Source organism: Zosterops lateralis, assembly GCF_965231275.1.
Source record: "Zosterops lateralis genome assembly, chromosome: 17".
NCBI lineage: Eukaryota > Metazoa > Chordata > Aves > Passeriformes > Zosteropidae > Zosterops > Zosterops lateralis.
Window position 1 is genome coordinate 10,791,021 of NC_139777.1, and position 24,122 is coordinate 10,815,142.

A 24,122-nucleotide genomic window follows, 5' to 3' on the forward strand; every position below is an offset into this window, starting at 1 on the left:
CTCGGGGGGGGCCGCGCTGGGGCCGGCCGGGGCTGGCGCTGCCCGCCGGTGATGCCGATGCCGGGCCCGCGCTGCCCCTGGCCCGGCCATGCTGCCCTGCGGGGCCCTGCTCTGGCGGCGCCTGCTCAGGAAGCGATGGGTGCTCGGCGTCGTCTTCGGCCTCTCGCTCGTTTACTTCATCAGCAGCACCTTCAAGCAGGTCAGTGCCCGCCGCTGCCCGACCCGCCGGGGGTGGGCTAAAACATCCCCTAGCCCGCCGTGACTTTGTTCTGCAGGCGCTGTCACCGAACTCCTGGGTAATGCTGCCCTAAGAATGGCGGTGTAAATAGTTAATAGACACAAGAGTTTAAAATAGGAGTGCCTGATTCTGTGTTTGACAGCAATAATGTTTGAACAAAAACTGGGAAAAGAAAGTCTCTCCGGTGGGTTCGGTAGCTGGTTTTGTTGTGTCTCTTGGGAGTGGTGATTCCACTGGCAGAAGGCTCATGAAAGAGAAATACGTTTAGCTGTGGTTATTTACTATACTGTATAGGACTTTTGTGGTTGTAGTGACTGAGTTCAGCTGTGTTAGCTGATCCATGGTGAACTTGAATGCCCTCACTTCACTGTGTACCTTCCTGTTGTGTATAGTATGAAGTAAGATACTACAAGTAGTAAATTGTTTGCTCCATTGATGCTGGAATTTCCTGTGCTGTGGAGTTTACAAGCACTAGGCATCTTTAATCCTAGTGAAAAGCTTGTGGATTGAAGTGGCAGGAGGAACTTGTACATTTGGTTGCATTCCTGTTTTTTCTTGCAGGAAGAGAGAATGGTGAGAGATCGGAATCTCCTCCAAGTGCAGGAGCATGAGCAGCCCATCATGTGGAAGGTGAAGTTCAGCTCGGGGAACAGCAGCCAGCTGAGCAACCAGTGCAGGAACTCTGTGCAGGGGAAGCTCCTCATTACAGATGAACTGGGTATAGTTGATATTTAGTTGAATTTATTCTGCATATGGCAGTGCTGAACGCTGCTTTGCCTGTCTGACTGCTGATGGCACTTCCATGTAACAACTGCTCTTTATTAAGGCTTTTTTACTCAGCCCTTGGCCTGTGGCTGGCTCAGTTTTGCTGTGGCTGCAGACACTGCTGCTTTAGTTCTGGGCACTCCAGACTCAGGCCCAGGGCTGCATGAGTGTGACTGTGACCACCTTAAAGTCCAAGAATTCCAGTTACCTTTGCACAGATATTTAATCCTGCTCAGTTTGCTGTGGTTGCTTGCAGAGCTCTTTGTGTTTCCCTGCAGTGTCAGAAGGGTTAGGGAGAGCAATTGAGAAAATCTTGGCCCTGTATGGAGGCAGCTCAGGACTGGTGTAATTAGTCCCCAGTCACAATTAACAAGCTCGTCTGACCCTTGTAAACTCGAGGTTATCAACCACTTGTTTTCAGTGGCAAAAGTTGAAGACCCTTTCCTGCCCTGCACTGTGCTTGTTGCTTAGGCCCTGGATCTTTCTTGGCCACAAATCAAGGCTGTAGAAAACCCACCACATCCTCTATGATTTGCATCAATGCTAAATTTGGCACTGCCTGACTTAGGCTTAGTGCCAGTTCATAAGATCTCTAAAAATTACAGATCTCTCACAGTCTAACACTGTGGTAGTACTGTTTCCATAAGGATATACACTATATTTCTGTACAATTAAGGATTCCACTCAGCAATGAGTATTACACTGTCCTGCATGGCTAAATCTAAATCTCTTTATACTGAACTGTAAGACAGACCTGTTGAAAAAACGTGTGTCACGTTTTTTTCCAATATAATCAATGCAAATCCCATTCCCCTTTCATAACAAGGAACTATGCCCCCCAAAAGGTCAGAACTTAAATAATCTGCATTTAAATACTCATAGTGTATATACAGCACACATTAGAGTAGGAAATTATAGTTGTGCAGATAACACCAGGCTGTTTGAAACACTGCTCTCCATTTCAAAGAATGGCTACATGGCACTGAGGGGGATCATAATCTACTAAAGGATAAACAAACCTGTCCTTAAGGAATGTGATTCTTACTGCAGATTTCTGTAGAACATACAGAGAGGTGTGCCTTGCCAGCTGTTATTCCTGTTGGTGTTTTCCAGGCTACATCTGTGAGAGGAAGGACCTGCTGGTGAACGGGTGCTGCAATGTGAATGTGCCCAGCACGAGGCTGTACAGCTGTGAGAGCTGCCTGCCCAACGGCTGCTGCAGCGTCTACGAGTTCTGCGTGTCCTGCTGCCTGCAGCCCAGCAAGGTGATGGACCTGCTCCTGTTCCCAGCTCTTCTCACCTTCCCCTCTGCCTAAAAGACCTGCTTTGTGAGGAGCTTTGCCCTTAGAGGGGCAGCTCCTGTTCTTGGAAGGATGAGGAAAGCCTCCAAGGAGCGTATGTGTTGTGGGACATGAAAGAAAGATGAGAGACTCCAAATATTTCAGAAGGCAAAGAGCATAGAAAAAAAGGCTTTATTGTCTAATTCTTACTACCTTTTATAAGGTGTTCCCATACAGACTTAACATGATTGGTGACTAGGAATGACACCTCTCTAATCTCACTGGTTAAACTGGAGAAACAGCAAACACCAGCTGGACAAAGATTGTTTGGGAAAGGAGAGTTGTTTGCCAAGATTGTTTTGAGAAGAAGTTTTTCTGAGAAATTTTTCCTTGGGAAAAAGTCAGCAGCTGCTAGCAAGCTAAAATCTCTCAGGCAAGCTATAGATAAAGCTTTAAAAAAATTCATCCTTCTCACCTTTGGGAGGAAATACTGGGAGCTTTGCAAAGTGTTTCAGCTTCAGGGGAATTGCATTTGCTGAGGGAAAATGATTGCAGAAGAGTTACTCCAGCCAGGTGTTAGTTTGCAATTGGCATTTCCCTGTATTCTGTGAGCTTCTCTTAGATTCTTGTCCTGCCTCTGGGGTTCTGAGGCATTGGCCATTCAGTGCTTGCTAGAAATCCTAAGTGGAGTTGCTTGCTATTCCTCTGGTACCTGAGCTTTGCAGGTTTGGGTGGGCTTTGATTATTCCTACTGAAGCAGAGTGTTTCTGTTTTTTGCCTTCTTTTGCTGACCACTTCAGCAACATCTCCTGGAGCGGTTCCTGAACCGGGCAGCGATTGCCTTCCAAAACCTCTTCATGGCAGTGGAAGATCACTTTGAGCTGTGTCTGGCCAAATGTAGGACTTCATCACAGGTGAGGCACAAGGACATACCCAGGGCCCAAAAAAGTGCCCTTGGAAAATGGGGCTCAGTCCTCTGAATGGCTGGTGTGTCATGTTTGTATTTTCATGAAAGTTGAGGCTGTGGCTGAGAGCCAGTCTGAAGGCAAAGCACATGTTTAGAGCAGGACAAGTTGCACATTCTCTTTAGAAAAGAGGGGCTTAACTAAAAAGAGACTGAGTTCAGTGACCAGTGAAGATCTCAGATGAGTTCTGGGGAAGATCTCATTAGGATGAAAACAGTGAGAGCTGTTCCCAGTAGCCTCAGAATGCTCTTTATTTTATAGTACAGTTGGAGACTAACCATGTGCTGACAATCATCTGCATAGTAACTCAAAAACTATGTTCTAATTCCTTTGCTTATTAAGGACAGAGGTGAGCTTCTGTTACCCATGTGATTTTATCAGAAGTTTTGGTCTGAGCAAGCAGTGGCCCTTTTAGACAGTGCTGTTGGCCATGTCCTGAAGCTTCAGGACTGTTTCATACAGCAATAGGATGGACTGCAAACAAAGGCTAGAGTTCCAAATCTCTGCAAAGTTACTGGGATTGTTTTACCCATAAAATCTGAGCTCTACCTTTTATCAAGAAAAATGCACACATCTCAGGTACCAACTTTATTGTGCTCTGCTTGCTTAGAACGTTTGATGATACTGCCAAATAGATCTAATTTTTTTTAAAAAATGAAATCTGTTCCTACCTAGTTTGGTACTGTCTTGAAAAGGAGGTTCTGGTTCAACATTGCAGTGCTGGAATACATCAACTGGCTCTTGTATGTTGGCAATGCAGAGTTCTTTGACTCCAAAGACACTCTGATGTGTAGAAGAATTTGGGGATTTATTTTTTGCGTGTGCATAAATGCTGTGAGTTTTGTCCCTCAGTGAAGGGATGCCTTGTTTCACTGTGTGTATATCGTTAAAGCTTCTCCTCCTTTCCTGGCAGAGTGTGCAGCACGAGAACACCTACAGAGACCCAATTGCCAAGTACTGCTATGGCGAGTACCCCCCAGAGCTCCTGCCTGTCTGAGAGCTGCAGATCTGAGCAGAAGGAAGGAAATGGAGACTTGAATCCAAGAGAACAAGACAGCAGCTGTTGCTTTACCAAAGCCTCAGTGCAAAAAGCTTGTCTTGTATGTGGGGGCAAAGCCAGAGGTGAACAGAGGAAGTAAGGAACTGAAGTTCTTTGGGACTGAATGTCACGACTGAATTTTGCTTTCTTCAGTTTTTTATGCACCTGCTTTGGAGTGCTGGTACTGTGCTACTGTGCCAGTGCATTCTTAGAATAGTTCCTCTCAATGTCAGCAATCATGGAGTCAATCTAGGTCTAGAACATCAGAAGAAGAGTATCTAATGTGGCTTTGCAGCTGTAAATGGAAGTTCAGTTGTGTCTCTGCAGTCCAGAGTTTTTCCAGAGGGATAGTGGTAACTGGAGGACTTTTCCTTTCAGAGAGCAAAGCGTGCCCACTGTGCTTCTCTCTCTGGAACCCTTCTTGATATGCATGGTGTACACTACATATGTAATTATGAACTATTTATTCATTTTATATGGGTCACTGGCTGAAGTATGGATGCTTTGCATAGCTATTTGTGGATGCCTTTCAGTCCCTGCTTTGCTGTGTCAGCTAGAAGGGATATTTTAGATCCTGACTAAAGTTGGTAGGGTGTTTTTTTCCTCCTTAGTCTAAAGGAATTGTATTGGGATTTGTCACTTTAGTACTAATGTTCCTCTTAGCGAGTTTAAACCATTCAGAACTCCAATGGAGTTGTTCTTCTGCCAAAGTCCCATAGCACAAGAGAGGAGCAGGGATCTGCCTAGGATGGGATGTTGTCTCTAAACTTTCCTTGTTACTCTGCAGCAGATTCCTCAAAGAGGACTCCAGTTTTGTGAGCAGCTCTCTGCTGTCCATTTGCTGACAGGGAGCAGGGAAGATTTCTTTGCTTGAACTTGCTCAGGCCTTGGTGTTTCAAATGCCCTTGACTCCTGGTTGTGCAGGAGGCAGAAGGGTGGAGCTGAGCTCTCCCAGCACCTTTCCCAGGCCTGCCTGTGCCTTTCCACCCTGCTCCGGGGCAGGATGGAGCCAGCCTGCTCCAGCTCCTTGGCATTTCCAGCAGATCCTGAAATGTTTTACATCTGCACCTCAGCAAGCAAACAGCAGCTTCCTTTTAGCCCTTGGAGCGCCCTTATGCCAAATTCAAGCTGATCTCCACCTTTGACAAACATAATGAACAGGATTCAGTTACATGAAGACATTAATTCATTATCCTGTGCTTGCTTTACACAATCCAGTGCCCAGCTCCTGCCGCTCAGCCAATGGGGAAAGGAAGCAACGTGAGGCCGGGAGTTTAGGATAAAAGGCTGCGTCCTCTGAAATCTCGAGAGAGACCTCACGGGGGTATGGCATAATGGACTCTCTCACTTTATTCGAATAAAGTTGCAGGACTCCTCTGTCGCCTTTGTGGACACTGGCTTTTCGTAGCGTGGCTTTTCGCACACTCTGAACGCACGAGCAGGGCAGGCGCCCGACCCGATCGCCGCGGGGCGCTGACGCCTCACTGAGGTAACCCGGAAGTGGAGCGCGTGGTTTTGCCTTCCCCTGAACCAATGGCAGCGCCGGCTGCTCCTCACGTGACAGCAGCTCCCGCCGTCGGGTCCTAACGCTCCCCGCCGCGCGAGCGCCGAACTGAGCATGCGCAGTGCGGCCGTCCCGGTATTTTCCCCAATTCTGTGGGGATTTTGTGCCGAAATCGTTCATCCCCCTGTGTGAAAACGCCCCACAGAGAACCCGCGTCTGCCCGCGGGGGGACGCGTGTCCCTGTCTCCGCAGGGGCACAGGGCGCTGCCGTGGGCCCTGGGGCTGCTCCAGGGGTGGGTGAGGGCTCCGCCCGGCCCCAGGGACCCCGCCGGGGCCGCAGCCCCTCTGCCCGCCCTGCTGACCCGGGTAACAACACAAGACAGGGCGCGGGCATGAGGAATAATTTTATTACCAGGTAAGCCAAACTCTGCGGAAGCCCCGGCCAGGTCGAGGCCGCCTCGTGGCGGGTGCTGGAAGAGCCCAGGGCAGCCAGGCCGCAGCCGGGCCCTCTGTCCCCCCCGCAGCGGGACGTGTCGGGGTGTCTGAGGCTCTGTGGGGGACACCGGGGGACAAAGAGGAGGCTGCTGCACCTCCAGCACGAGGCAGCGCTGCCGGGCCCGCTCAAGCACGCAAAGATGGATTTTCCCCATCCCTCCCAAGGCTGCTGCTCTCCCTGCACATCAGGGTCACCAAGGAAAGCGCGGAAAGCTTTATTTCCCCGTTCCTAGAGCCATTGGAGGGCGGGTGACAGGGAGCAGTAGTAGGTGCCGTTGTCGTCCTGGCAGGCGGAGGCGATGGTGAGGATGCAGGCGTTGCTGGCCAGGTCTTTGGTGGCCGAGAAGCGGTCGGGAGTCTTGGCAGGCTTGTGCTTGTCCCACTCGGAGTTGTAGTAGAGCAGATAGCTGAGGGAGTGCCCCGGGCGCTGCTGGTACCAGGAGATGCCGAAGTGGCTGATGTTGTACTGGGGGTTCAGGGTGCAGGACAGCCGAGCCGTCTGCCCGGGCAGCACGAACACGGACTGCGGCTGGGTCAGCACGGGCTGAGCCCTGCAAGCTGCACACACACCGAGGATGCAGTGAGTGATGGGCTGGGCCGTGTCCCCCGGCACCCTCAGCCCCAAAAGGTCCCTCAGCTCCTTTGAGGCAACGCCATTACCCAACTGCCATCCTGCTCATCGCATCACTCAGCCCCGGAGCAAAACACACCCTGCTCAAACCAGCCTCCCCTTGGGCAGCCCAGCCCTGCAGTGTCGCCCCTGGGCAGAGCTGACCCGGCCGTGCCACCCTTACCTGTGCCCAGCGTCCCCACCAGGAGCAGGACGGTGAATCCCAGGGCCATGGCAGCAGGCAGAGGAAGGGAGGCTGTTTCAGAGAGGGTCTGGGGTGCTGCACAAAGCCAGGGTGGTGCTGTGGGCAGTGGCGGGATGTATGTAAATGACACAGGGGGCTCAGGGACTCAGCTCCCCGGGGCTGCTCGCTCTGCTGCAGCTGGGCTTCAGAGAGGGGCTGAGAGCCACCCACCTTCACCCCAGCCCATTTCCTTCAGCTGCACCAGCACAGCCACAGCCCACCCCGTGCCTGGGGCAGTGGGGCGGCATCGCTGACCATCTCTCTTAGCTGAAGGGAGGAGCAGAGAGGTTTCCCTGGAATCTCACACTCAAGCCCTCTGCTGCCAGGCATGCAGGAGGCCAGGAGCCTGAGCTACACCATGCCAAGGATGCCCTGGGGAGGCTGGGGGCCACCAGGGACAACAGAAGATGGGGGAGGCAGCTGTTCCATCACAGAAACAGCATAAGGAAAGTTGCTGCTCCCTTCGTGCAGCTCCATCACTGTGACAGGAATGACCTGACAAGGTCTCAGCATAACTTGCAGCAGGGGCTGGGACCCGCTGATGGTGCTGCCTCTCCACCAGGGCCCGTCAGGAGCAGCAGCCGCGGTGGGTGCCGAGGCCAGGGGCAGGAGGCGTGTCCCGGGAGCGGAGGTGGCTGCACACACGCAGCTGCTGCCGGGGCGGAAGGACAGCAGACGTTACAGCCAACGGCACCAGCTCAGCGGGCGTGAAGCCCCTCCCGCCTGTCACACCTGTCACGGGACTCTGTCACATGGCCACCAGCCCGGGCTGTCCTCGGCAGGGAGGGCACTTCTCATGTGCCAGAGCTGGTGGTGCCTCCTGCCCTCCACAGGCAGCCCAGCCCCTGCCACCCCATCACCATGGAGGGACAGCCACTCCCTCCCCTCCGCAGCGCCCACAGAGCCCCCAAGCCAAACACGAGTGCAAGTCTGGCCCTGCAGGTATCAGCAGTTTGTGTTTCCTGCAGCCAGGCCCCTGAGCACACTGCAGGTACAGCTCCCCAAATTCTGCAAAGTAGTGGCAAGGTGAGCACAAGTCTCCCTGCACACGTCCTAGAGGAGGAGTGTCACACACACCTTGTCCCAACCTCTGAGCAGGTCATGGATAAGACTGTGAAATGAAGCCTGGCAAGACAGAGGGAAATCACCTCTTTATGCAAAGACGGACATTCCAGAGAAAGTGAATTTATCCTCAGAGCAGTGAGCACTGGATAATGCAGCACATCAGTGTTGTGCACCATGGGGCTGCAAAACTCCACTGCCTCCTGCTCCAGAGTAGGACCAGCACAGGCAGGGTCCTCAGGGAGATTTTTCCAGTGGCATCCAGTCACATCACAGAGGAGGCCAGGCTGTCCTTGCAGCAGTGCTGGGCTCAGTTTGGAGCAGGCTGAGCAGATGTGGCACCACCATAGCCCAGATGAGACACAGGTCAAATGTGGGGGGCAGGAAACACCACGAGGCTACAAAAAGTCTGAAAGTCAGAGCATCTGGGCCCACAAGGAGCCAGCAGCCTTCCCAGCAGGCTGTTGTTTAGCTCAGCCCTTGCTCTACCTCCCTTCTCCCCCCGCAGGACGCTCGAGAATCTGCAGGGGCCATTCACCGTTGCTGGGCGATCTGGCTACTGGAACCGCAACAGCGTCAGTGGGAAATGAGCCTGCGTGTCCTGGGCTCTCCAGCAGCTCCCAGCGCTGCCTGCAGGAAGGGACCCGGCCCCACAGCCCTGCCAGGGGCACGGCAGCACCATCCATGTTCGCCAAAGTGAGATTCGGAGGTAGGTGGGGAAAGCCCCGGCCTTGCCTCACCCTGCGGCCAGCCCGGGCCACCCTCATCACCCCCACAGGGGGCCGGGGGGGACACAGCACTCGATGCACAGCAGCGTTCTGCACATCACCTGCTTGAAAAAAAGGGAGATCTATTACCCCTACCCTCTGAATCATGGAGGAGAACCACTCCAGCAGAGCTGAGTTAATTGCAGGGAGGGAGACTGGAGGTGAGGATGAATTCCCAGCCTGGCAGCTCTGGGAAATCATCAGAGAGGGCCCTGCTTATCTAGACACAACCAGAAGAGCCATGGGGCCCAAGTGCCAGCTGCCAGCAGAGCTCCTCTGTTCTGGGCTGTGTGGGAAGGTTCCCTGACTCAAATCCTGGCTCTTAGTTTCAGAGAGCAGGTATTTGTGGGAAGGAATGAGCAGCCCCTGTCCTGACCTCACCCAGCTGGCTGAAAGCCTTGGCCTGACCCCAGACACTCGTGGCTGAAGCCATCAGACACACACAGCCCTAAGCTTTTGCTCCCTCTGCTATTTGAATTGGATGCCCAGCTCTGACTGCTGACGTGTGTCAGCCCTGGGGGATTTCTCAATTGTTGACAAACTTGGTCAGAGTTCACGGCCAAAATATCCTCAGGTGACTCAGCCACAGTCTCCAGCTCTTCCCCCTTGTGACTGGCACCAGCTTGTAGCAGGGGACTGCCAAGGACCAGGGCTCATTGCTTTTTCCTACTCATGCTTGATGAAACAAAGCTGAAGGACAGAGACACTTCATCAATCAGAACCATGTTCTCCCCTTGACCTGGGGCACTCTCAGCACCCACAGCTGTAATGCAGCTGCTCAAAGCCCCGCTGATGCCACAGGGGATCCTGCCTTCGCTGGCCACAGTGGGCACCTCTCAGCCACCTGCCGTGCCTCCTGCCCTGCTCATGTGGTCCCTGGGTTTGGGGTGACCACGCTCCTGTCTCAGGTCTCATTCCCTGTCCTGCAGCCGACTCCCAGCTGACAGTGAACCTGCTCTGCTGCGTCCAGGCCCTCATAAGTCACCTGAAGCAGGAGTGTCAGTGCAGGCGTGAAGGTACGAATGCTCTGGGCTGTGGTCACCGAGGGACTGCCACTCACCCCTAGAGGAACAGCAGAGGGAAACCCATGGGTCACATGGGAGTCACAGAACATCCCAAAACACAGGGAAAGGGACAGTAAACCTCCCACTCCCCAGATCGCAGCAGATTCTGTTCAAAGTGTAACTTGCCGGGGAAAATACCTCTAAACCCCACATGCTCATGTTGGCCACACAGGGGCACCCTGGGCTTCCTTCACCACATCTCTTCCTCCAGACTGCATCGATCTTGTGGACGAGAAGGGCAACCTGATGAACCTGAGCAAAGTGGCAGATCCTAAATCTGAAAGTGCCAGTAAATACCTGCAGGGGAGGAAGTGCTACATCCTCATCAGAATTGTCCGTAAGTTCCTTGTGCATACAGCTCAGCCTCTGGGCCAGGAAGGGCCTGCTCTGCTCTGAGGGAGTCTGGAGAGGACTCTGCTCAGCAGCCACTTGCACACAGCACAGAAGCTCTGAGGAGGCTCGGATAAAGAGCTAGAGCTGAGCCTTTGTTTGTCCAAGGGCTGCTCCTGGGGAGAAGAAACTTTTCCTGGGCAGAACCACCTGCCCCAGTTACAAGCCTTCAGCTTACAGCCAGGAGAGTGAGACTAATCCATTTCTCCCATTCTGCTGGCAGGAGAAGAAAACTCTGAAGCCACCTGCTATGAATCCTTGCTAGAGGACCTGGAGAAACATTACCCTGGCTTGCTAGGTAAGAGCCAGGCACCCACCTCACCTCCACAGAGGAGTCAGGGGTGCAGGCATGACTTCTGTTCCCATCTCAGCTCTCTGATCCCCCTGTGCTCCTTCAGGGCGCTCATGGCTGTGGACAGTGAGTGCATTCAGGCACCAGGGGAGGGGACAAGCAGGGCTGGTGTGCAGGACCCCTCCTAGTTAAGAGTGACACCCCACACCAGGCAGTGGCCTACCCAGCTTGTCCCCCTGGCAAAGAGGGCTATCTCCTTGGAACAAACAGGGAGGGAGGGACAGGAGAGATCAGGAAACCCTCAAGTGTCTCTCCAAGGCTGTAGTCCCACAGGTTGGCAGTGCCTTGCACAACATGGAATGGGCAACTGACTAACACAGCAGGAAAACACAACTCTGGAAGGGCTTTGTCACTCCACAGATCAGCTGCAGCAGCACCCAGGAAAGACCCAGAAGAAAGACCAGAGGAAGAAAGGCTCCTCAGAGATGGTTCAGCCTCACACCAGCACCCAAGCCAGGAAGAGGCCCACCTCACAGAGCAAGAAGAGCTTGGAATCCAAGAAAACCCCTAAATGAGGAACAGACACATTAGTGGTCACACAGGCAGCACAGCCTCCACCAGGGCCCAAACACCTGCCCAAGTACTTATTCCCAGCACAGCAAGAGCCCCCCTTCCTAGAATCCCCTGCCCCTCCCAGAGCTTCACACTGCACGTTCCAGGGTGCACCCTGACAATCCAGGCAAGCCTGGATCACAGCCAGGCACCAGCACCATCCTCCTGCTTCAAGGGTCTCCTGTTCCCATGGCATGGCCTGCACTCCCCAGGGACAAGGACCTGCACTCCTATCTCTGGGTGGGTCTGCTTCCCTCTGCACCACTCTGGAGGGCCCTGCAGGACTGTCCACTGCAGTCACCAGAGGAGCTGCTGCAGAGACAGACAGTCCCCACAGCTGCAGAAGCAGCACTTTGCCAAGAGGGGTCAAAGGCAGAACACACCTGCTGCAGGTGCTGCTGCTGGTGCTCCTTAACAGCTTCTCCACCCAGAGCAACACACCAACAGTCTAATATACTTATTTCTTAAAGGGACTTGAACAACTCTGGAGTGGTTCCTCCCTGCTCACACAGGACAGCTCAGCACATGGAGCATTTGGGCTTTAAATCTCTCACATCTGCTTTTTCCCTTGGCTGTCTCTCAGAAGAACACAAGACACCCCTGATAAGGCCAGGCACAGTTCAGGACATCTCTACCAAGAGCTTACGAGTGACATTTAGAAGGGGCAAGACTTTGAACACCAGCCTCCAGTATCTTCTAACAGCATCTGCTGCCAGCATTTACCATCCAGACGACTTGGATTTCCTCACAGATCCCAGCAAGGGGCTGAGAACTTGTCCTTTATTTAACAGTCAGAGACCAAAAGGTTAAAAGACTCATTCTGCCATGAAAAATGCATCAGTTAAGCATCTGAAAGTGCCCTGGTTTCACTGCTGTGCCACTAAAACTCCAGCTGAGACCTCAGAATTCCCTCTTACGCCAACATGAGGAACAGGGTGTCCTGCTGGAGGCCAGTCCATGGGCAGCAGTCACGAGGCTGTGCTGTCAAGGTGACTCTAAGAGGAAAGCAGCTCCAAACCCCACCTGATGCCAGTGAGCTTGAGAGCATTGCATAACCTGCTAAAGCTTTAAAGTGAGATCAGCCAACTGTACCCAAGTACCACAGCCAGACAGGTCACACTGTCTTAGCTCTGAGCTCAGGACAGATATTCAGGAAGAGGATATCTATAGAAAAGTGATTTGTCACTGAAAATACTGTGGACACATGTTGGCTTAACTCTCTGCAAGCTCTGCCTGGAGGGCAGCCAGCGTCTGGATCTCCTTCTGCCAAGTCATGCAGGCACACTCCTTGCTAGGCTGCACTCCCATTTGCAGGAAATACACACTTGTGCCCTGTCCTTTGGCTCACAATTTTAATGCTCTGGTAGCTTAATTTTAGCTTGAGAATTAAATAAAGAACATGCACAAGTGATAGGTCCAAACAAATTCTTTTATTTCTCTGTAATAAATACAGCTCTATGTAAATACTGAAGACCCTTGGGTCTAACCATTCCTTTCCTTCCCTACTAGTTCAGAAGTGAATTACCACTAGAATACTCCTGTCTGGTCAGCCTGCTCCCTCCAGCTCACTCTCTCACTCCCTGTCTGTCCTTCCATTCCCTGTGGGTAGCAGGGCTCTACACCATGATCCTCTTCCCTATGAGGGGGCAAATTCTTCACAGGAGAGAAGAAACACCTACGGGGAAGAAGAAGTTCAGCATTAGATACATGTTCCAGCAGCTGGAGTTAAAAGCTCTCTCACCCAAAGTAACCAGATCATGATCTAACTACTGACAACAGCTTGTATAAAATGCAGCAGGAATTAGACAATCAGCCAGGGAGAGCAGCAGGCTGCCCATGGCAGCAAGAGTGGACCCTCTACAAGAAGGTACCTACAGCCTCCCAAACTTCACAGAACCACAGTCAGAATCATTTCTCCTTCCCTTTCCAGCTGCCTGCTGCTCTTCAGGGCATGGGAAAGACACAACTGCTTCCTACTTAAAGCCCTAAAAGGCACTGTATCCCCAAGAGATCACTTCTGCAACCTTCAAACCATCTGAAGTGCTCTGCTGGCAGCAATTCCCCCTGCAGGGACAGGGCACACTCACCATTGCTGTACTTGCACTGCTTCAGGGCCTCGTTGAAGCCCTCGCACAGGGTCAGGTCTCTCTGGTTGGTGGCGCACTCCAGGAACTGCTTCATCTCATAGTGGCACGGTCCGTACGGCGACTGCTGCATCACGGGCCGGGGCTCCTGCGGCCACGGGCCCGGTCAGGGCGGCCCGGCGGCAGCGGAGCCTCCTCCGGCGTGCTCCCGTCCCCTTGAGCTGGGGACGGCTGCCCGTCCGTCTGTCCTTCCCTCCCTCCCTCCCCGCACGGCCCCGCTCCCCTCCCGCCGCCCTGCACCCCGCCAAGGGCGGCCCAAGGGCACGGCCCGGCCCCGCTCGCACCTGCGCGGGCGCCGCCGCCTTGGCCGGCTCGGAGGAGCCACCGCTGAAGACGCCGGTGATGGCGCTGCCCACGACGTGTCCCACGGCGGAACCCACGGCCACGCCGGCCGCCGTGCTCGCCATCTGCGCCATCAGCCCGGGCTGCGCCGGCTGCGCCGCGGGCGCCGGGGCCGGAGGGGCCGGGCTGCGGAGAGAAGGGAGTCATGGGGGAGCAGCACAGGGAGGGCGGCGTGCCCCGGTGTGCCGGCCGAGCCGAGTCCATCTCGGTACCTGGCGTGCGCCGGGGGCGCGGCGGGCCGGGACACGCTCCTGCTGCCCCGCGCCATCGCTGTCCGTACACTGCTCTGCGCGCCCGCCCCGCGCTCCGCCTTAAGGGCTCTGCGCCGCCACGTGACACAGCGCGCACGCGCACACGGGCGGCACAGCCAGGCCCCGCCCCGCTGAGGGGAGGCGCGGCTCCCGCCGGGCGCATGCGCAGAAAGGGCAGAGGAGTCCGCGCGCCACTCGCCTTTCCACCAGCAGAGGGCGCGGCAGGCCCGTGAGGGAGCCGGGAACCGATGGCGGGATCGATCACCCCAACACCGAAACCATCCCCGAGCCCGGGCTTCACCAGCCCCGCCAGGCCCCCACTGCCTTGTGTCCGGAGCTGCCGCACCCACACGGCTTCTGAGCACCCCAGACCGGGACTCCAGCGCTGCCCTGGGGAGCGGCGCGGGGCCGGACAGCCCTTCCCGTCAGGTTTTCCCGAACGTCCGATCCAAACACTCCCTGGCACAGCTCGAGGCCGTTCCCTCTCGGGCTGCCCCTCGCCACCTGCGGGAACAGAACGATCCCTCGGCTCCATCCTCACTCCCGGGACAGGCTGAGGTGCGGTGACAGAGCAGAGCTCCAGGAGGCCCTGGGAATGCTCGGAGGGTTCTCCCGGTCCTCCCGCCAGGTGTGGAGCAGGCCAGGAGAGCGTGAAGGGGCTTGTTGTAATGGGCAATAACGCGGCCTCTTCGCACGGGGCGGGGAGAGGCGGATAATGAGGGGCTGGCAGAGGGAAGGTGAGCACTCCGCAATTGGGGCAGAGAAGGGAGGCTGCCAGGGAGGAATGATGTGGTCTAAGCCATTGCCCAGCATTACAATTTTTGCAGCAGCCCTCTGGAAACAAACCAGGAGATCAAGGAACAGTTTGCAAGGCGTGGACATTGTTGGGCAGTAGGAATCCATGAAAAGATGATGATGAGCCCTCAAATCATAAAGAGACAGGCTGGACGACGCCAGTTTTACCTCCAAACCAATTTCCTGACAATCATCTCTTCCCTGGCACCCCTGCTAGTCTCCAGGGCCTCTGTGTGTCAGTGTCTCCTCAGTGTCTCCTTGGAATGGGCTCTCCATCTTTGGATGTTCCTTATGCCCAGTGGAGAGAAAGTAATTTCCAAAACTGAGAAGGATCCAGAAGATGTCCAAGAAAAAAATTAAAATCCCAGCTATGTCATGTCTCTAGAGCTGCTTTGTTACATTCAGCAAGTTATGAAAAGCAGCTCTTTGGGCTGGTTCATTGACTGGCAGGAATTAAGAGAGCTAAGTCACTGCGGGGCTGGCAATTAGCTGCTGTGGAAGTGTTTTTGTAGAGTCAAATTTCCAGCACGAGGGGAAGAGAAAAGCGTTTGCAAAGCAAAGCCGCCCCTCGACGCAGGAGCCGGGCGGGCAGGGGGAGCTGCAGCTCCTGCACTGCTGAGGAAAGAAAAGGATCGTTCCTCAAACAAACACCGCTGCGAGGAGCAACACCCCCAAATCCTTCCTCCCGCGGTGCCGGGGAGCTCTCCTGCCCCGGGAGCTGTGCAGTGCTGCTTTCACCTGGAACAGCAGCATTTTACATCCAGCGTCCCCCTGCCTGTCTTTTCCCGCTGACAGAGAGGGGCCCGAGCAGCTGTAAAAGCCGAGGAATGTGACTGGAAAGCCCCTGCCACAGCAGCACCTGCACTTTTCCCTTTCCCAGGTGTGTGTGCTGGAGAAGTGTGGCTCCTTTCCTTGAAGGGAAGAAGCGTGGCCCCGTCCCGATGAACCATGAGAGCAAACAGAGGTCTTGGGGACAGGAGAGAGAAAGGGCAGGAGGGGAGACCTCGGGGAGCCCCTCGCTGTGAGGAAACAGCTCTGCCAGCTCAGCTGGGCTCTCTCTGCCAGCATGAGCCGTCAGGGTGGCAGCTGGGGCTGTCACACCACAGGCTCCTGCCCCAGGTTGTTCCTGGCCATAGGAAGAGGCTCGGCATGTGCTGGAGGGAGGAGAGGATGGCCTTGCAGGGGGCACAGGGAATGCCAGAGCTCCAGCCGTAAGAAATCAAGATTCATTAGTTCCACTACGTGCAGAACAACTTGCTGAAGGAGCCTGGGCTTCAAGCTGAGCCCGTCCCTCTCAGCTGCGTCTGGGGACCTTTGATTTGGTTAATCAGACACAAAGTTTTTCTGTGCAGTGGGAGGCCGGGTATGTGCTGAGCAGCGCGGCTACCCTGGGTTTACTAATGAGATAATTTATTGTGGCTGTCTGGGAAGCTGAGTGTACACAACTCCACCCGCGCACGCACCGCCCGCCCGAGCCCTCCGCTCCCAGCTGGAGGGGCCTCGGCACCGGAGGTGGAATTACGGTGTCAGGTCTCCCTGCGAGGAGCCGTCCTCCCACTGGGGGTTTCTGCAGGAGGGCCTCATTTATATCTAAATATCCTTGCAGCAATTTTCACCGTTTGACTGGCCAAACTTCCTAACTCCGCTAATTTTCACCCTAAATTTGATCTTTGATTCAATGAAATAGCTTCATTTTGCCTCTCTCTTTTCCCCTGCTCCAGATCTCTCCTCATGCAGTTCAAGTGTTCAGGCTTGCCTACACTTGAAGCCTGACTCTGGATTTAGGGACATATAAATCTGAAAGACAGTAACTAATCCTTGAATACTTCTGGAAGGATTTACTCAAAATCAGTAATTTCTGAATAACTTTGTGCCCTGGCTGGCCAGTTCATCCTCCTGTTACCAGCAGGAGCAGGTAAGGCAGGTCTGTGTGTTTTCAACTGCTTTCTCTCTCTCCACTGCTCCAAAAGGAACTCACAACCTCCCCCTCCAGAGTCTGCCTCACTTAAATCCTCACGCTGTCACAGCTGAGATGTGGCTACAAAGAGATCTAGGAATTCCCCCAGCGTTCGTCTCTCCAGTTTGTTGTTTCACAGGTGAGGAATGCGGGGCCGGCCCGCCGGCGTCTCCCGCCCGTCTGCCCCTGCCGGGCACAGCGGGGCCGGCCCTGCCCTCCCGGGGCTCTGCCCAGGGGACAGTGACAGCCCCGGGTGACACCGGGGGTGCGGCAGCCCCGCCTGGCTGCGGGCACCTCCTGCCCCACTCCCGGAGCAGTGCGGGGCTGCTGCCGGAGCCTCCCGAGCTGCAGGTTCGTGCTCGGAGAGCCCTAATTAGTGCAAGCAGGGGCAGATCTGGGCAGTGCTCCGGGTGTACCTGAATTGAAGTTATTTAGGTTAGCAGCAAATTGCGCTCGATGATTGCTCGGGGATCTGGGCAAACTATTCAAAGCAGAAGAAAGTGTCTGATGGATTCGCCAATATTTTTGTTTGTGGACAATCCCCCCAAAAGACAGAAGCAAACCCTCCCATTCTTACCAGTGTGTTTGCTACTCAAAATTACTCCATGAATCATTTGTGACTGAGTGTATGCAGCCAGTGGGTTTCTCATGTCCTGCTTTTATTTTGTTCTTTGAGCTCTAGCTCTTGTGCCAAGTGGCTGATTTCAGTCCCCAAGTTCACACAGAGCACTCAGGACAGAAGGAAATATGCAAGAACTACCTTTTTATCCTAGATGGGTTTTAGCGAGCAGAGTTACAGCCAACTAATAATAATAATAATGGTGATGATGAAAAAAATTAAACAGGCAACTTGCCACCACTGAACAGAATTCACAATTTTTCCTGAGCAAACAACACATTTCCCACAGGCCTGCCTGACCGCCCCTCCCCAGGGGTAACAAACCAGCAGTGTCACAGGCAGGTGATGTTCCATGGTGGCACACAGCCCTGTCTCGCTCTGGGTGCCACAATCTGAAAGACAGCAACTAATTCTTGTGTACTTCTGGAAGGATTTACTCCAAATCAGTAATTTCAGAATAACTTGATGCCCTGGCTGGCCAGTTCATCCAGCTCCGAGCACAAGCTCCGGGCACACTCCCCACACAGACATCTTCCTGTCTGCATCCCTGCTCCGTTACTCTTTAGCCAAAATACAATGAAACAAAGTGACCGTGCTGCGGGAGTCGGGGATGAGCGACGGGAGGAAGAAAAACCCGCAGTGCCTGACTGGAGGAGCTGCAGATGGCCAGACGTGACTGTGAGGGAAGGGAGGCAGCGCTCACAGCTCTCACAGCACTCACAGCCCCGTTTCAGCTTTCAAGTCCCGTGCTCCCAGGATCTACATGCCATTTCTTGGATGTGGTTTGCCCCCAGGGCAATCTCAACAGCTGTGAAGTTTCAACAGATGAACAATGTAGTTTTCAATAAATTTCGCCAAGCAAAGGAAAGGATTTTAACTCATTCATGCTAGCCCACTTTTGATCTGAACGCTCTTCTGGACCCCAATCCATTCATATCATGAGTGTTTCCTGTTTGAGTCCCAGGCACAGCTGAGCTACTCTGAGAGGTTTTCCTGCTCACAAGAGGCTTCTCTCAGCCGTGCCCGTGGCTCCTGGGAGGTGCAGGAACACCCTTGCCCTTACCTGTGCCACTTGAACCCACTCTGCTGGAGGAAGGTACCAAATGTGGATGCCCTCAGCTCCTGGTGGGGAAAGGAGAGGAGGTAGAAAGACAATTTTCCAAATCTCCTTGTGGCAACTGCATCTTGGAAGTTCCATTTCCTTTGTACTCACACTTCCAGAGGTGGGGTTTGTGCTCTTGGAGTCATGGTCTCATCCCAGCTGAAGGCTGATGCCATTAATTGTAACTGAAAGAGGGGCTTTTGTGTTCCCAATTCTTCAGTCACAGAAGTCAAGAAATTACCTCTTCCAAAACACATCTGTTGTATCCTCAAATCACGAGGACAAGTACTGTGAATTCACCTGCTGTACACAGGACAAGACAGCAAACCTGAGTCTGGAGATAAAAAAAACAGTTAAAAAGCCAGCACAGGTTTTCTGGTGCATGTCTGGGGGATCTGAGCAATGAGGCTGTGACCTTTGCTGCCCCTCCTCTGGCTTCTGTCAGGTGGTTTCAAGGAGTCCAAAGCAGCGAGGTCACAGGCCTTGCAGGAGGTAACAGTGCTGAGTGAGCCCTGGAGGGATCTCACACCTGTACCAGGTTCCCTGCTTCACCTGTCCAGGCCTTACCTTCAGTGTCCAGGCTCAGGGCTGAGCATTTCCTCCTCACCCAAATGTGTGCCCAGAGGCCATTCTCTCCTGCTCCTGCACAGCTCCTCCCTGGCCAGTCTGGTTCCCCCCTCTCTCTGCAGACAGACAGACAGACAGCAAACACCTCTGGGGAGCTGCCCCCGTGGTTCCCCATACAGCTCCAGAGGGCACTCATGGAGTTTCACTGCAGTGAAACAACACAAGACCAGAATGGAGGGCAGGTCTGTGTGTGAGGCCCATGACCTTTAGGAGGCTCTTAGCACCAACCCATGAACAGCTACTGCTTTGAGCTAGAACCTCACAGTGACTGCCCACCTCTCCCCCTTCCCAGATGAAGACACAGCTCATATGGCACCCAGAGATTTCTTGTGAGGTGCTGCAGCCTCTACATGACAGTGCACAGACACCTGTGATTTGGGGTCTTCTGTCCCAGCTCTCCAAAATGTTTGATGAGTTTCAGTCATCATGTTGCTCTCCCTGTCCTACTGAGGCTCCCCAACCATCAGCTTCCCAAAATAAATTTTTCAGATAGAAACTAAATATCAGATCCTATCTTTTCCTTCCTGTAAAAGAAGCCAGTGGTATCTCCTTGTCACTTGGAAAGTCAATAACCCTTGTTAATGCACAGGGCAGCCTGGTTGTACACTCTGATTCCTCATGATTTCTGCTGAAGTGCTTTTCTTTCACTTGGCATCTCCACCAGAGTGCTGAGCCCAATGCAGAGCCCACCCATGGGCTCCTCAACAGGAACACTGCAAACATCCTGCTCTGTAAGAGCAGCCTGACCTTTTGAAATGTCAGTGGTCTAAGCAAACCCCTGGAAGGGCTGGACACTGTGGATGCTGTGCTGGATTCATTCCCAGCCTTGTGCAAGCTCTCATGGTGCTCTTTTTAGTTGGCTCTTCAGAGTCTTCAGTGTGGTCTCTGGGTGCTTCCCTGGATCTGAGGTTTCCACAGGGAATTTGTGACAATGCAGTCTCAGAGTTCAGCATTTGCAGCCTGAGAGAAAGTGGAAAAACACTTTGGGAACTGATCTCTGATGCTATCCAACCAATTTATTCCAGCGACCTTTGCTAGTGGCAATGCAGTGTTTTCACACAGAGCATCCAGGAATGGCAGGACACGGCATCACTACTGTGCAGTCACTGCTGGGAGAGGCACTTTGCATCCCAGAGGGAGCCAGGAGTGTGCTCACACCAATAAAATTCACATTTCTGTGGTCTCTCTTCACAGCTATCTCCTCTGACCCAAATTTTCTTGGTCTCCTGTCTTTTCCCCCCCTGGCCCACATCCTTACTGCCTTCACATGGCTTTACTCAGTCAGAGCCCTGTGTCTGGCTGGTTCTGCTCACCCGACACCATCCAGCCCATGGGTGCAGCCCCCCATCCTGCCGAGGTGTGGGGACCCTTCTGTGCTTCCTGCTGCTGACCTTGGGGACCCCACCTCTCACCTGCCGCAGGTGAGCACACCCCAGGGACGGTGCCGGGGCGATGTGGAGGGGCAGCAGGGTCCCACAGCAGCGGCGCTTGGCCGGGAGGAGCTGCGGGAGTGGGACCTGCTCCAGGAAAGGGAGTTCAGCAGCGTCTGCTGAGGAGGGGGGAGAGGGAGCTGAGGGGCTTGGCTGCTCTGAGCAGAAACGTGAGCGAAGAAAAGCCTCGACCCACACCCTGAATTCCACAGCTCGACTGCAGGGACAGGGAGAGGGAGAGAGGACAGGACGGGACATTTCCAGCAGCCTTGCGACTTGTTCATAAAAGCCTCATCTCACCAGCCCTGCCCGCCTCCTCCCCCATCGCCTCCACAGCTCACGCTGGGTTTTATTAACGCAGTTCCCCTCAGGCTAGAGGGAATCACATCCCAGGAGACATTCCAGTCTCAGATCAGCTTCGGAGGGGATCAGAAGGAGCCAAGGGTGGGGGGCGTTTCACCAGGACGTTTCATTCGCGGGGAGCTGGCAGGTTGGGAGCGCTGCAAGACGGCACTAGCAGCCTCCTTATCAGACTGCGAGCAGCCTCAGGCTGCAGCCGAGCCTCTTTTGCTCGGCACTCCGTGTCCCAGCCGCTTCTGCTTTGTCCAGGCTGCTGCCCGGGAGCTCTTCTTCCTCCGGGCTGTGCTGGGTGCACAGGGCTCTGGGCAGGGACTGTGAGGCCGTGGCTCAGGTGGGCACTCTGTGAGTGACCCGCAGGCACAGGGGCTCGGCCCGGGGTCAGCGCCCCGAGCTCCCCCGAGCACCGCCAGCTCCTCGACACCGCGGATGGCCCCCCGCTCCAGCCCGGAGCAGCGCCTCTCGCCAGGAATGGCAGCCGGCTCCCCGGCGTCTGGCTCCCCAGGTGAATTGTGGTGTGCCCTGAGCCTGCGCCAGGAAAATGCCAGCAGATGAAACTTCATCTCAGGCCAAGAGACACGAAGATGGATGTGTTTTCCTCGCCTGGCTTATCTCGCAGGCAGCGCTGCTCACCGGAGCCCGGCTCTGTTTGTGTGCGCTCGGCTCCTGGCACGGGGGCAGGAGATGATGAGACAACAAACACTGCGGCGGAGCTCCCCGAGCTGCGGCCCGGCCCTGCCCTGCCCACACCACGGCACCGAGCCGCTCCTCGGGGCCAAACCCCAGCGCTGAGCCCAGGGCTGAGCCCAGGGACGAATCCAGGGCTGAGCCCAGGGCTGAGTCCCAGGGCTGAGCCCAGGGATGTGTCTCAGGGCTAAGTCCAGGGATGAGTCCAGGGGCTGCTGCAGCTGCACTGGAGTTGCAGCAAGAGAAGGGAGAGGAAGAGCTGCAGGACCCCACAGCTGCTCAGGCACTGTGTGAACTGCAGTGGGAGCTGCAGTGGGAGATGCAGTGGGAGCTGCAGTGGGAGATGCAGTGAGAGATGCAGTGAGAGATGCACAGGGACAGGCTGTGGCTGTCTCAGTGCTCCCCCAGGGACCTCTTCCCGTTCTGGGCTCCTGAGGAGTGCAGAGCACCTCTGCAGGGTGAGGGGCAGGATGGTCCTGCCACTGTGTCGCTCCCCCCTTGGGGCACTGCATCAAGCAGATCCCAAACTCATCTGACTCTGCATCACTGGGTTCAACACAGAATTATGGTCAGAGAAAGTGGAGTTCTAAGGGCAAAAGAAAATAGATGTAAAATAAGTAGTAGGGAATCAAGCAAGACTTTCTGGAAATTCAGAGTGAGACTGACCTAGTAAAGCTGAAGTCTGGAAAACTTTGGTGTTTTCAAGGTTCACTGTTTGGACCCAGGACAGCCTGTACAATTCCAGCATTTCCATTTTAAATATTTTAAAAACTCAGAAGAGATTTGAAGCAAAGCACTTTACTGACCAACATACACTTTTATGTATTGTTTTGTTTTACATATTACTTTGCCTTTCCACTTGTGAATCCAGGCCCAAAGGCCAAGTTTCCACTCCACAACCTCTTCTTGCCCACTCTTCATGTCTTGGGCTGCCAGCAGAGGAGGAGAACTGAGTAATTAAAAAAATAGTCCTGATCAATCATGTTTAAATGGGCAGTTCACTGCACATGACCCCCAGCCTTGTTTGCACCCACCACCACCTGTACAAACATCCACTTTGGCTGCCCAGGAGAAAAATGAAGTGCCAGGGCCAAAGAAAAGGGGAATCCCAGAAGCAAGAGGTGAGAACAGAGATCTGCCTGATGGGGATGTGTCCTCATTTGTCACCCACTGAGCAGTGATGCTGGAGACATCAACTCCTGAGGTTATCTCTGACAGAGAGAGTAGGGAAGACATCAGAGAAACCAAAGGGGTTTCTCTGTCCTGGGTATTTGGCTCCTGGACTCTCTTCCAGCTGCTCAGGGAAATGCCCAGGAGGTGTAAAGCTTCGTGCTGACTTTGCAGGGGACCTCGAGCCAGGTCCTCAGGCACACAGAATACAGCTGTGAAAGTCACACCAGGGAGGTAGCAGGAAACAAAAGACTTTGGACAGACAGGCTTAATCCATTTAAATTCAGTTTCTCTCTCACTTCCCTCCCCTTTCCCCTTGGCTCTCATCAGACAACTCTTCCCCCACCTCCTCTCAGTCCCAAGTGCCTCACAGCAGTTTCACACCCAAGTGGCCCATGGGCTGAGAGAGTTATTCCACCTCTTTGCTGCTCACAAAGAATCAAACCCGCTGTTCTTTTCCCTTTGCACAGCCTCTTTCCACCTAACACCTGCTGGGCTGTAGAGAGAGGTTATCCCCAGCTGGTGGTTCCTGTTGAGACTCACATTTCGATGCTGCTTTGCCTGCCCAGGTGTTCACAAGGCCCTCCTTGTTGGGAAGCCTGAGGGGAGTGGGAGAAGAGCTAAAGCTTGTGGTCAGAAGGACTTGTTAAACTCATAACAGCTCTGCCACTTGCTAGGACTGGAAGGCCCTGAACAGAGGCTGAGCAAGAAGAGCTCAGTGTGCAGATCCTAAATCAGCAACACCAGTGACCATTGGGACCTCTCAGCCATGAAAACTTCCACGGAGCTCCTGCAGCCATCCTGAGAAGCCCAAGTGTGACTCTGGCCTGGCAGGAGCTGCAGGAAAGCAAGCAGACAGTGAGAGGTCAGACTGAGAGATGTCAGACTGTCGGGCTCTGGGGCTGGGGTGGGGCCCTGTGCTGCTCTGTGCATCCATCGGGCTGCAGACAGGGCTGAGGGCTGCACTGACAGGACACACAGTGTCTGGGAGAACTTTTAGCTCAGGAGCACAACAAAAAGGAATTCTGCAGGCTGCACACAGGGCCTTCTGCAGAAGGTGAGCACACGAGCCCCAGAACACCCAACAGGCCGTTTTCCTGCTGCTAAACATCTACTTGCTTGGCTGGGAAATAGCTGTGATCCCAAACACACCAGGCACTTTCTTTTGTGTTCAGAGCCTTGGCAGGCAGTTCTCGCAGGCAGTTCCATCTCTGCAAGAACCAAGTTTCCCAGAACACCCCTTTTAAAAGTCTCCCTTAATTAAGAAGAGCCAAAACTGCCTGTTGCTGCCTTACAGGCTGCTCCCACTTCCCC

General features: G+C 54.2%; 4 protein-coding genes across 6 annotated transcripts; 2 read left to right on the top strand and 2 right to left on the bottom strand.

Annotated features, from left to right (window-relative positions):
• Positions 1 to 54: 54 nt before the first annotated feature.
• On the top strand, positions 55 to 4,762 carry SPRING1 (SREBF pathway regulator in golgi 1). Its single transcript, XM_083873997.1, has 5 exons — positions 55 to 199; positions 800 to 956; positions 2,117 to 2,268; positions 3,084 to 3,197; positions 4,162 to 4,762. The coding sequence occupies exons 1-5, from the start codon at positions 89 to 91 to the stop codon at positions 4,243 to 4,245; spliced, it is 618 nt and encodes a 205-aa protein (XP_083730123.1). The 5' UTR covers positions 55 to 88; the 3' UTR covers positions 4,246 to 4,762.
• Positions 4,763 to 6,153: 1,391 nt separating this feature from the next.
• Positions 6,154 to 12,050, top strand: LOC310916403 (uncharacterized protein C22orf15). 2 transcript variants are annotated; one of them, XM_083873918.1, is made up of 5 exons: positions 6,154 to 6,206; positions 8,711 to 8,911; positions 10,245 to 10,370; positions 10,647 to 10,721; positions 11,136 to 12,050. In XM_083873918.1, the coding sequence occupies exons 2-5, from the start codon at positions 8,887 to 8,889 to the stop codon at positions 11,288 to 11,290; spliced, it is 381 nt and encodes a 126-aa protein (XP_083730044.1). In that variant the 5' UTR covers positions 6,154 to 6,206; positions 8,711 to 8,886; the 3' UTR covers positions 11,291 to 12,050. The 2 variants fall into 2 exon arrangements, with proteins under 2 accessions (XP_083730044.1, XP_083730043.1); XM_083873917.1 differs by lacking the exon at positions 6,154 to 6,206 and having other exon boundaries at positions 8,388 to 8,911.
• On the bottom strand, positions 6,183 to 12,050 carry VPREB3 (V-set pre-B cell surrogate light chain 3). Of its 2 annotated transcripts, none has more exons than XM_083873919.1 (3): positions 11,974 to 12,050; positions 7,081 to 7,197; positions 6,183 to 6,844 (listed from the first exon to the last, which is right to left on the bottom strand). In XM_083873919.1, the coding sequence occupies exons 1-3, from the start codon at positions 12,044 to 12,046 to the stop codon at positions 6,516 to 6,518; spliced, it is 519 nt and encodes a 172-aa protein (XP_083730045.1). In that variant the 5' UTR covers positions 12,047 to 12,050; the 3' UTR covers positions 6,183 to 6,515. The 2 variants fall into 2 exon arrangements, with proteins under 2 accessions (XP_083730045.1, XP_083730046.1); XM_083873920.1 differs by lacking the exon at positions 11,974 to 12,050 and adding an exon at positions 8,218 to 8,368 and having other exon boundaries at positions 7,081 to 7,792.
• Positions 12,051 to 12,738: 688 nt separating this feature from the next.
• On the bottom strand, positions 12,739 to 14,118 carry CHCHD10 (coiled-coil-helix-coiled-coil-helix domain containing 10). Its single transcript, XM_083873923.1, has 4 exons — positions 14,026 to 14,118; positions 13,756 to 13,939; positions 13,415 to 13,559; positions 12,739 to 13,002 (listed from the first exon to the last, which is right to left on the bottom strand). Exons 1-4 carry the CDS (start codon positions 14,079 to 14,081, stop codon positions 12,983 to 12,985), a joined length of 405 nt encoding a protein of 134 aa, XP_083730049.1. The 5' UTR covers positions 14,082 to 14,118; the 3' UTR covers positions 12,739 to 12,982.
• Between the last annotated feature and the right edge of the window lie 10,004 nt (positions 14,119 to 24,122).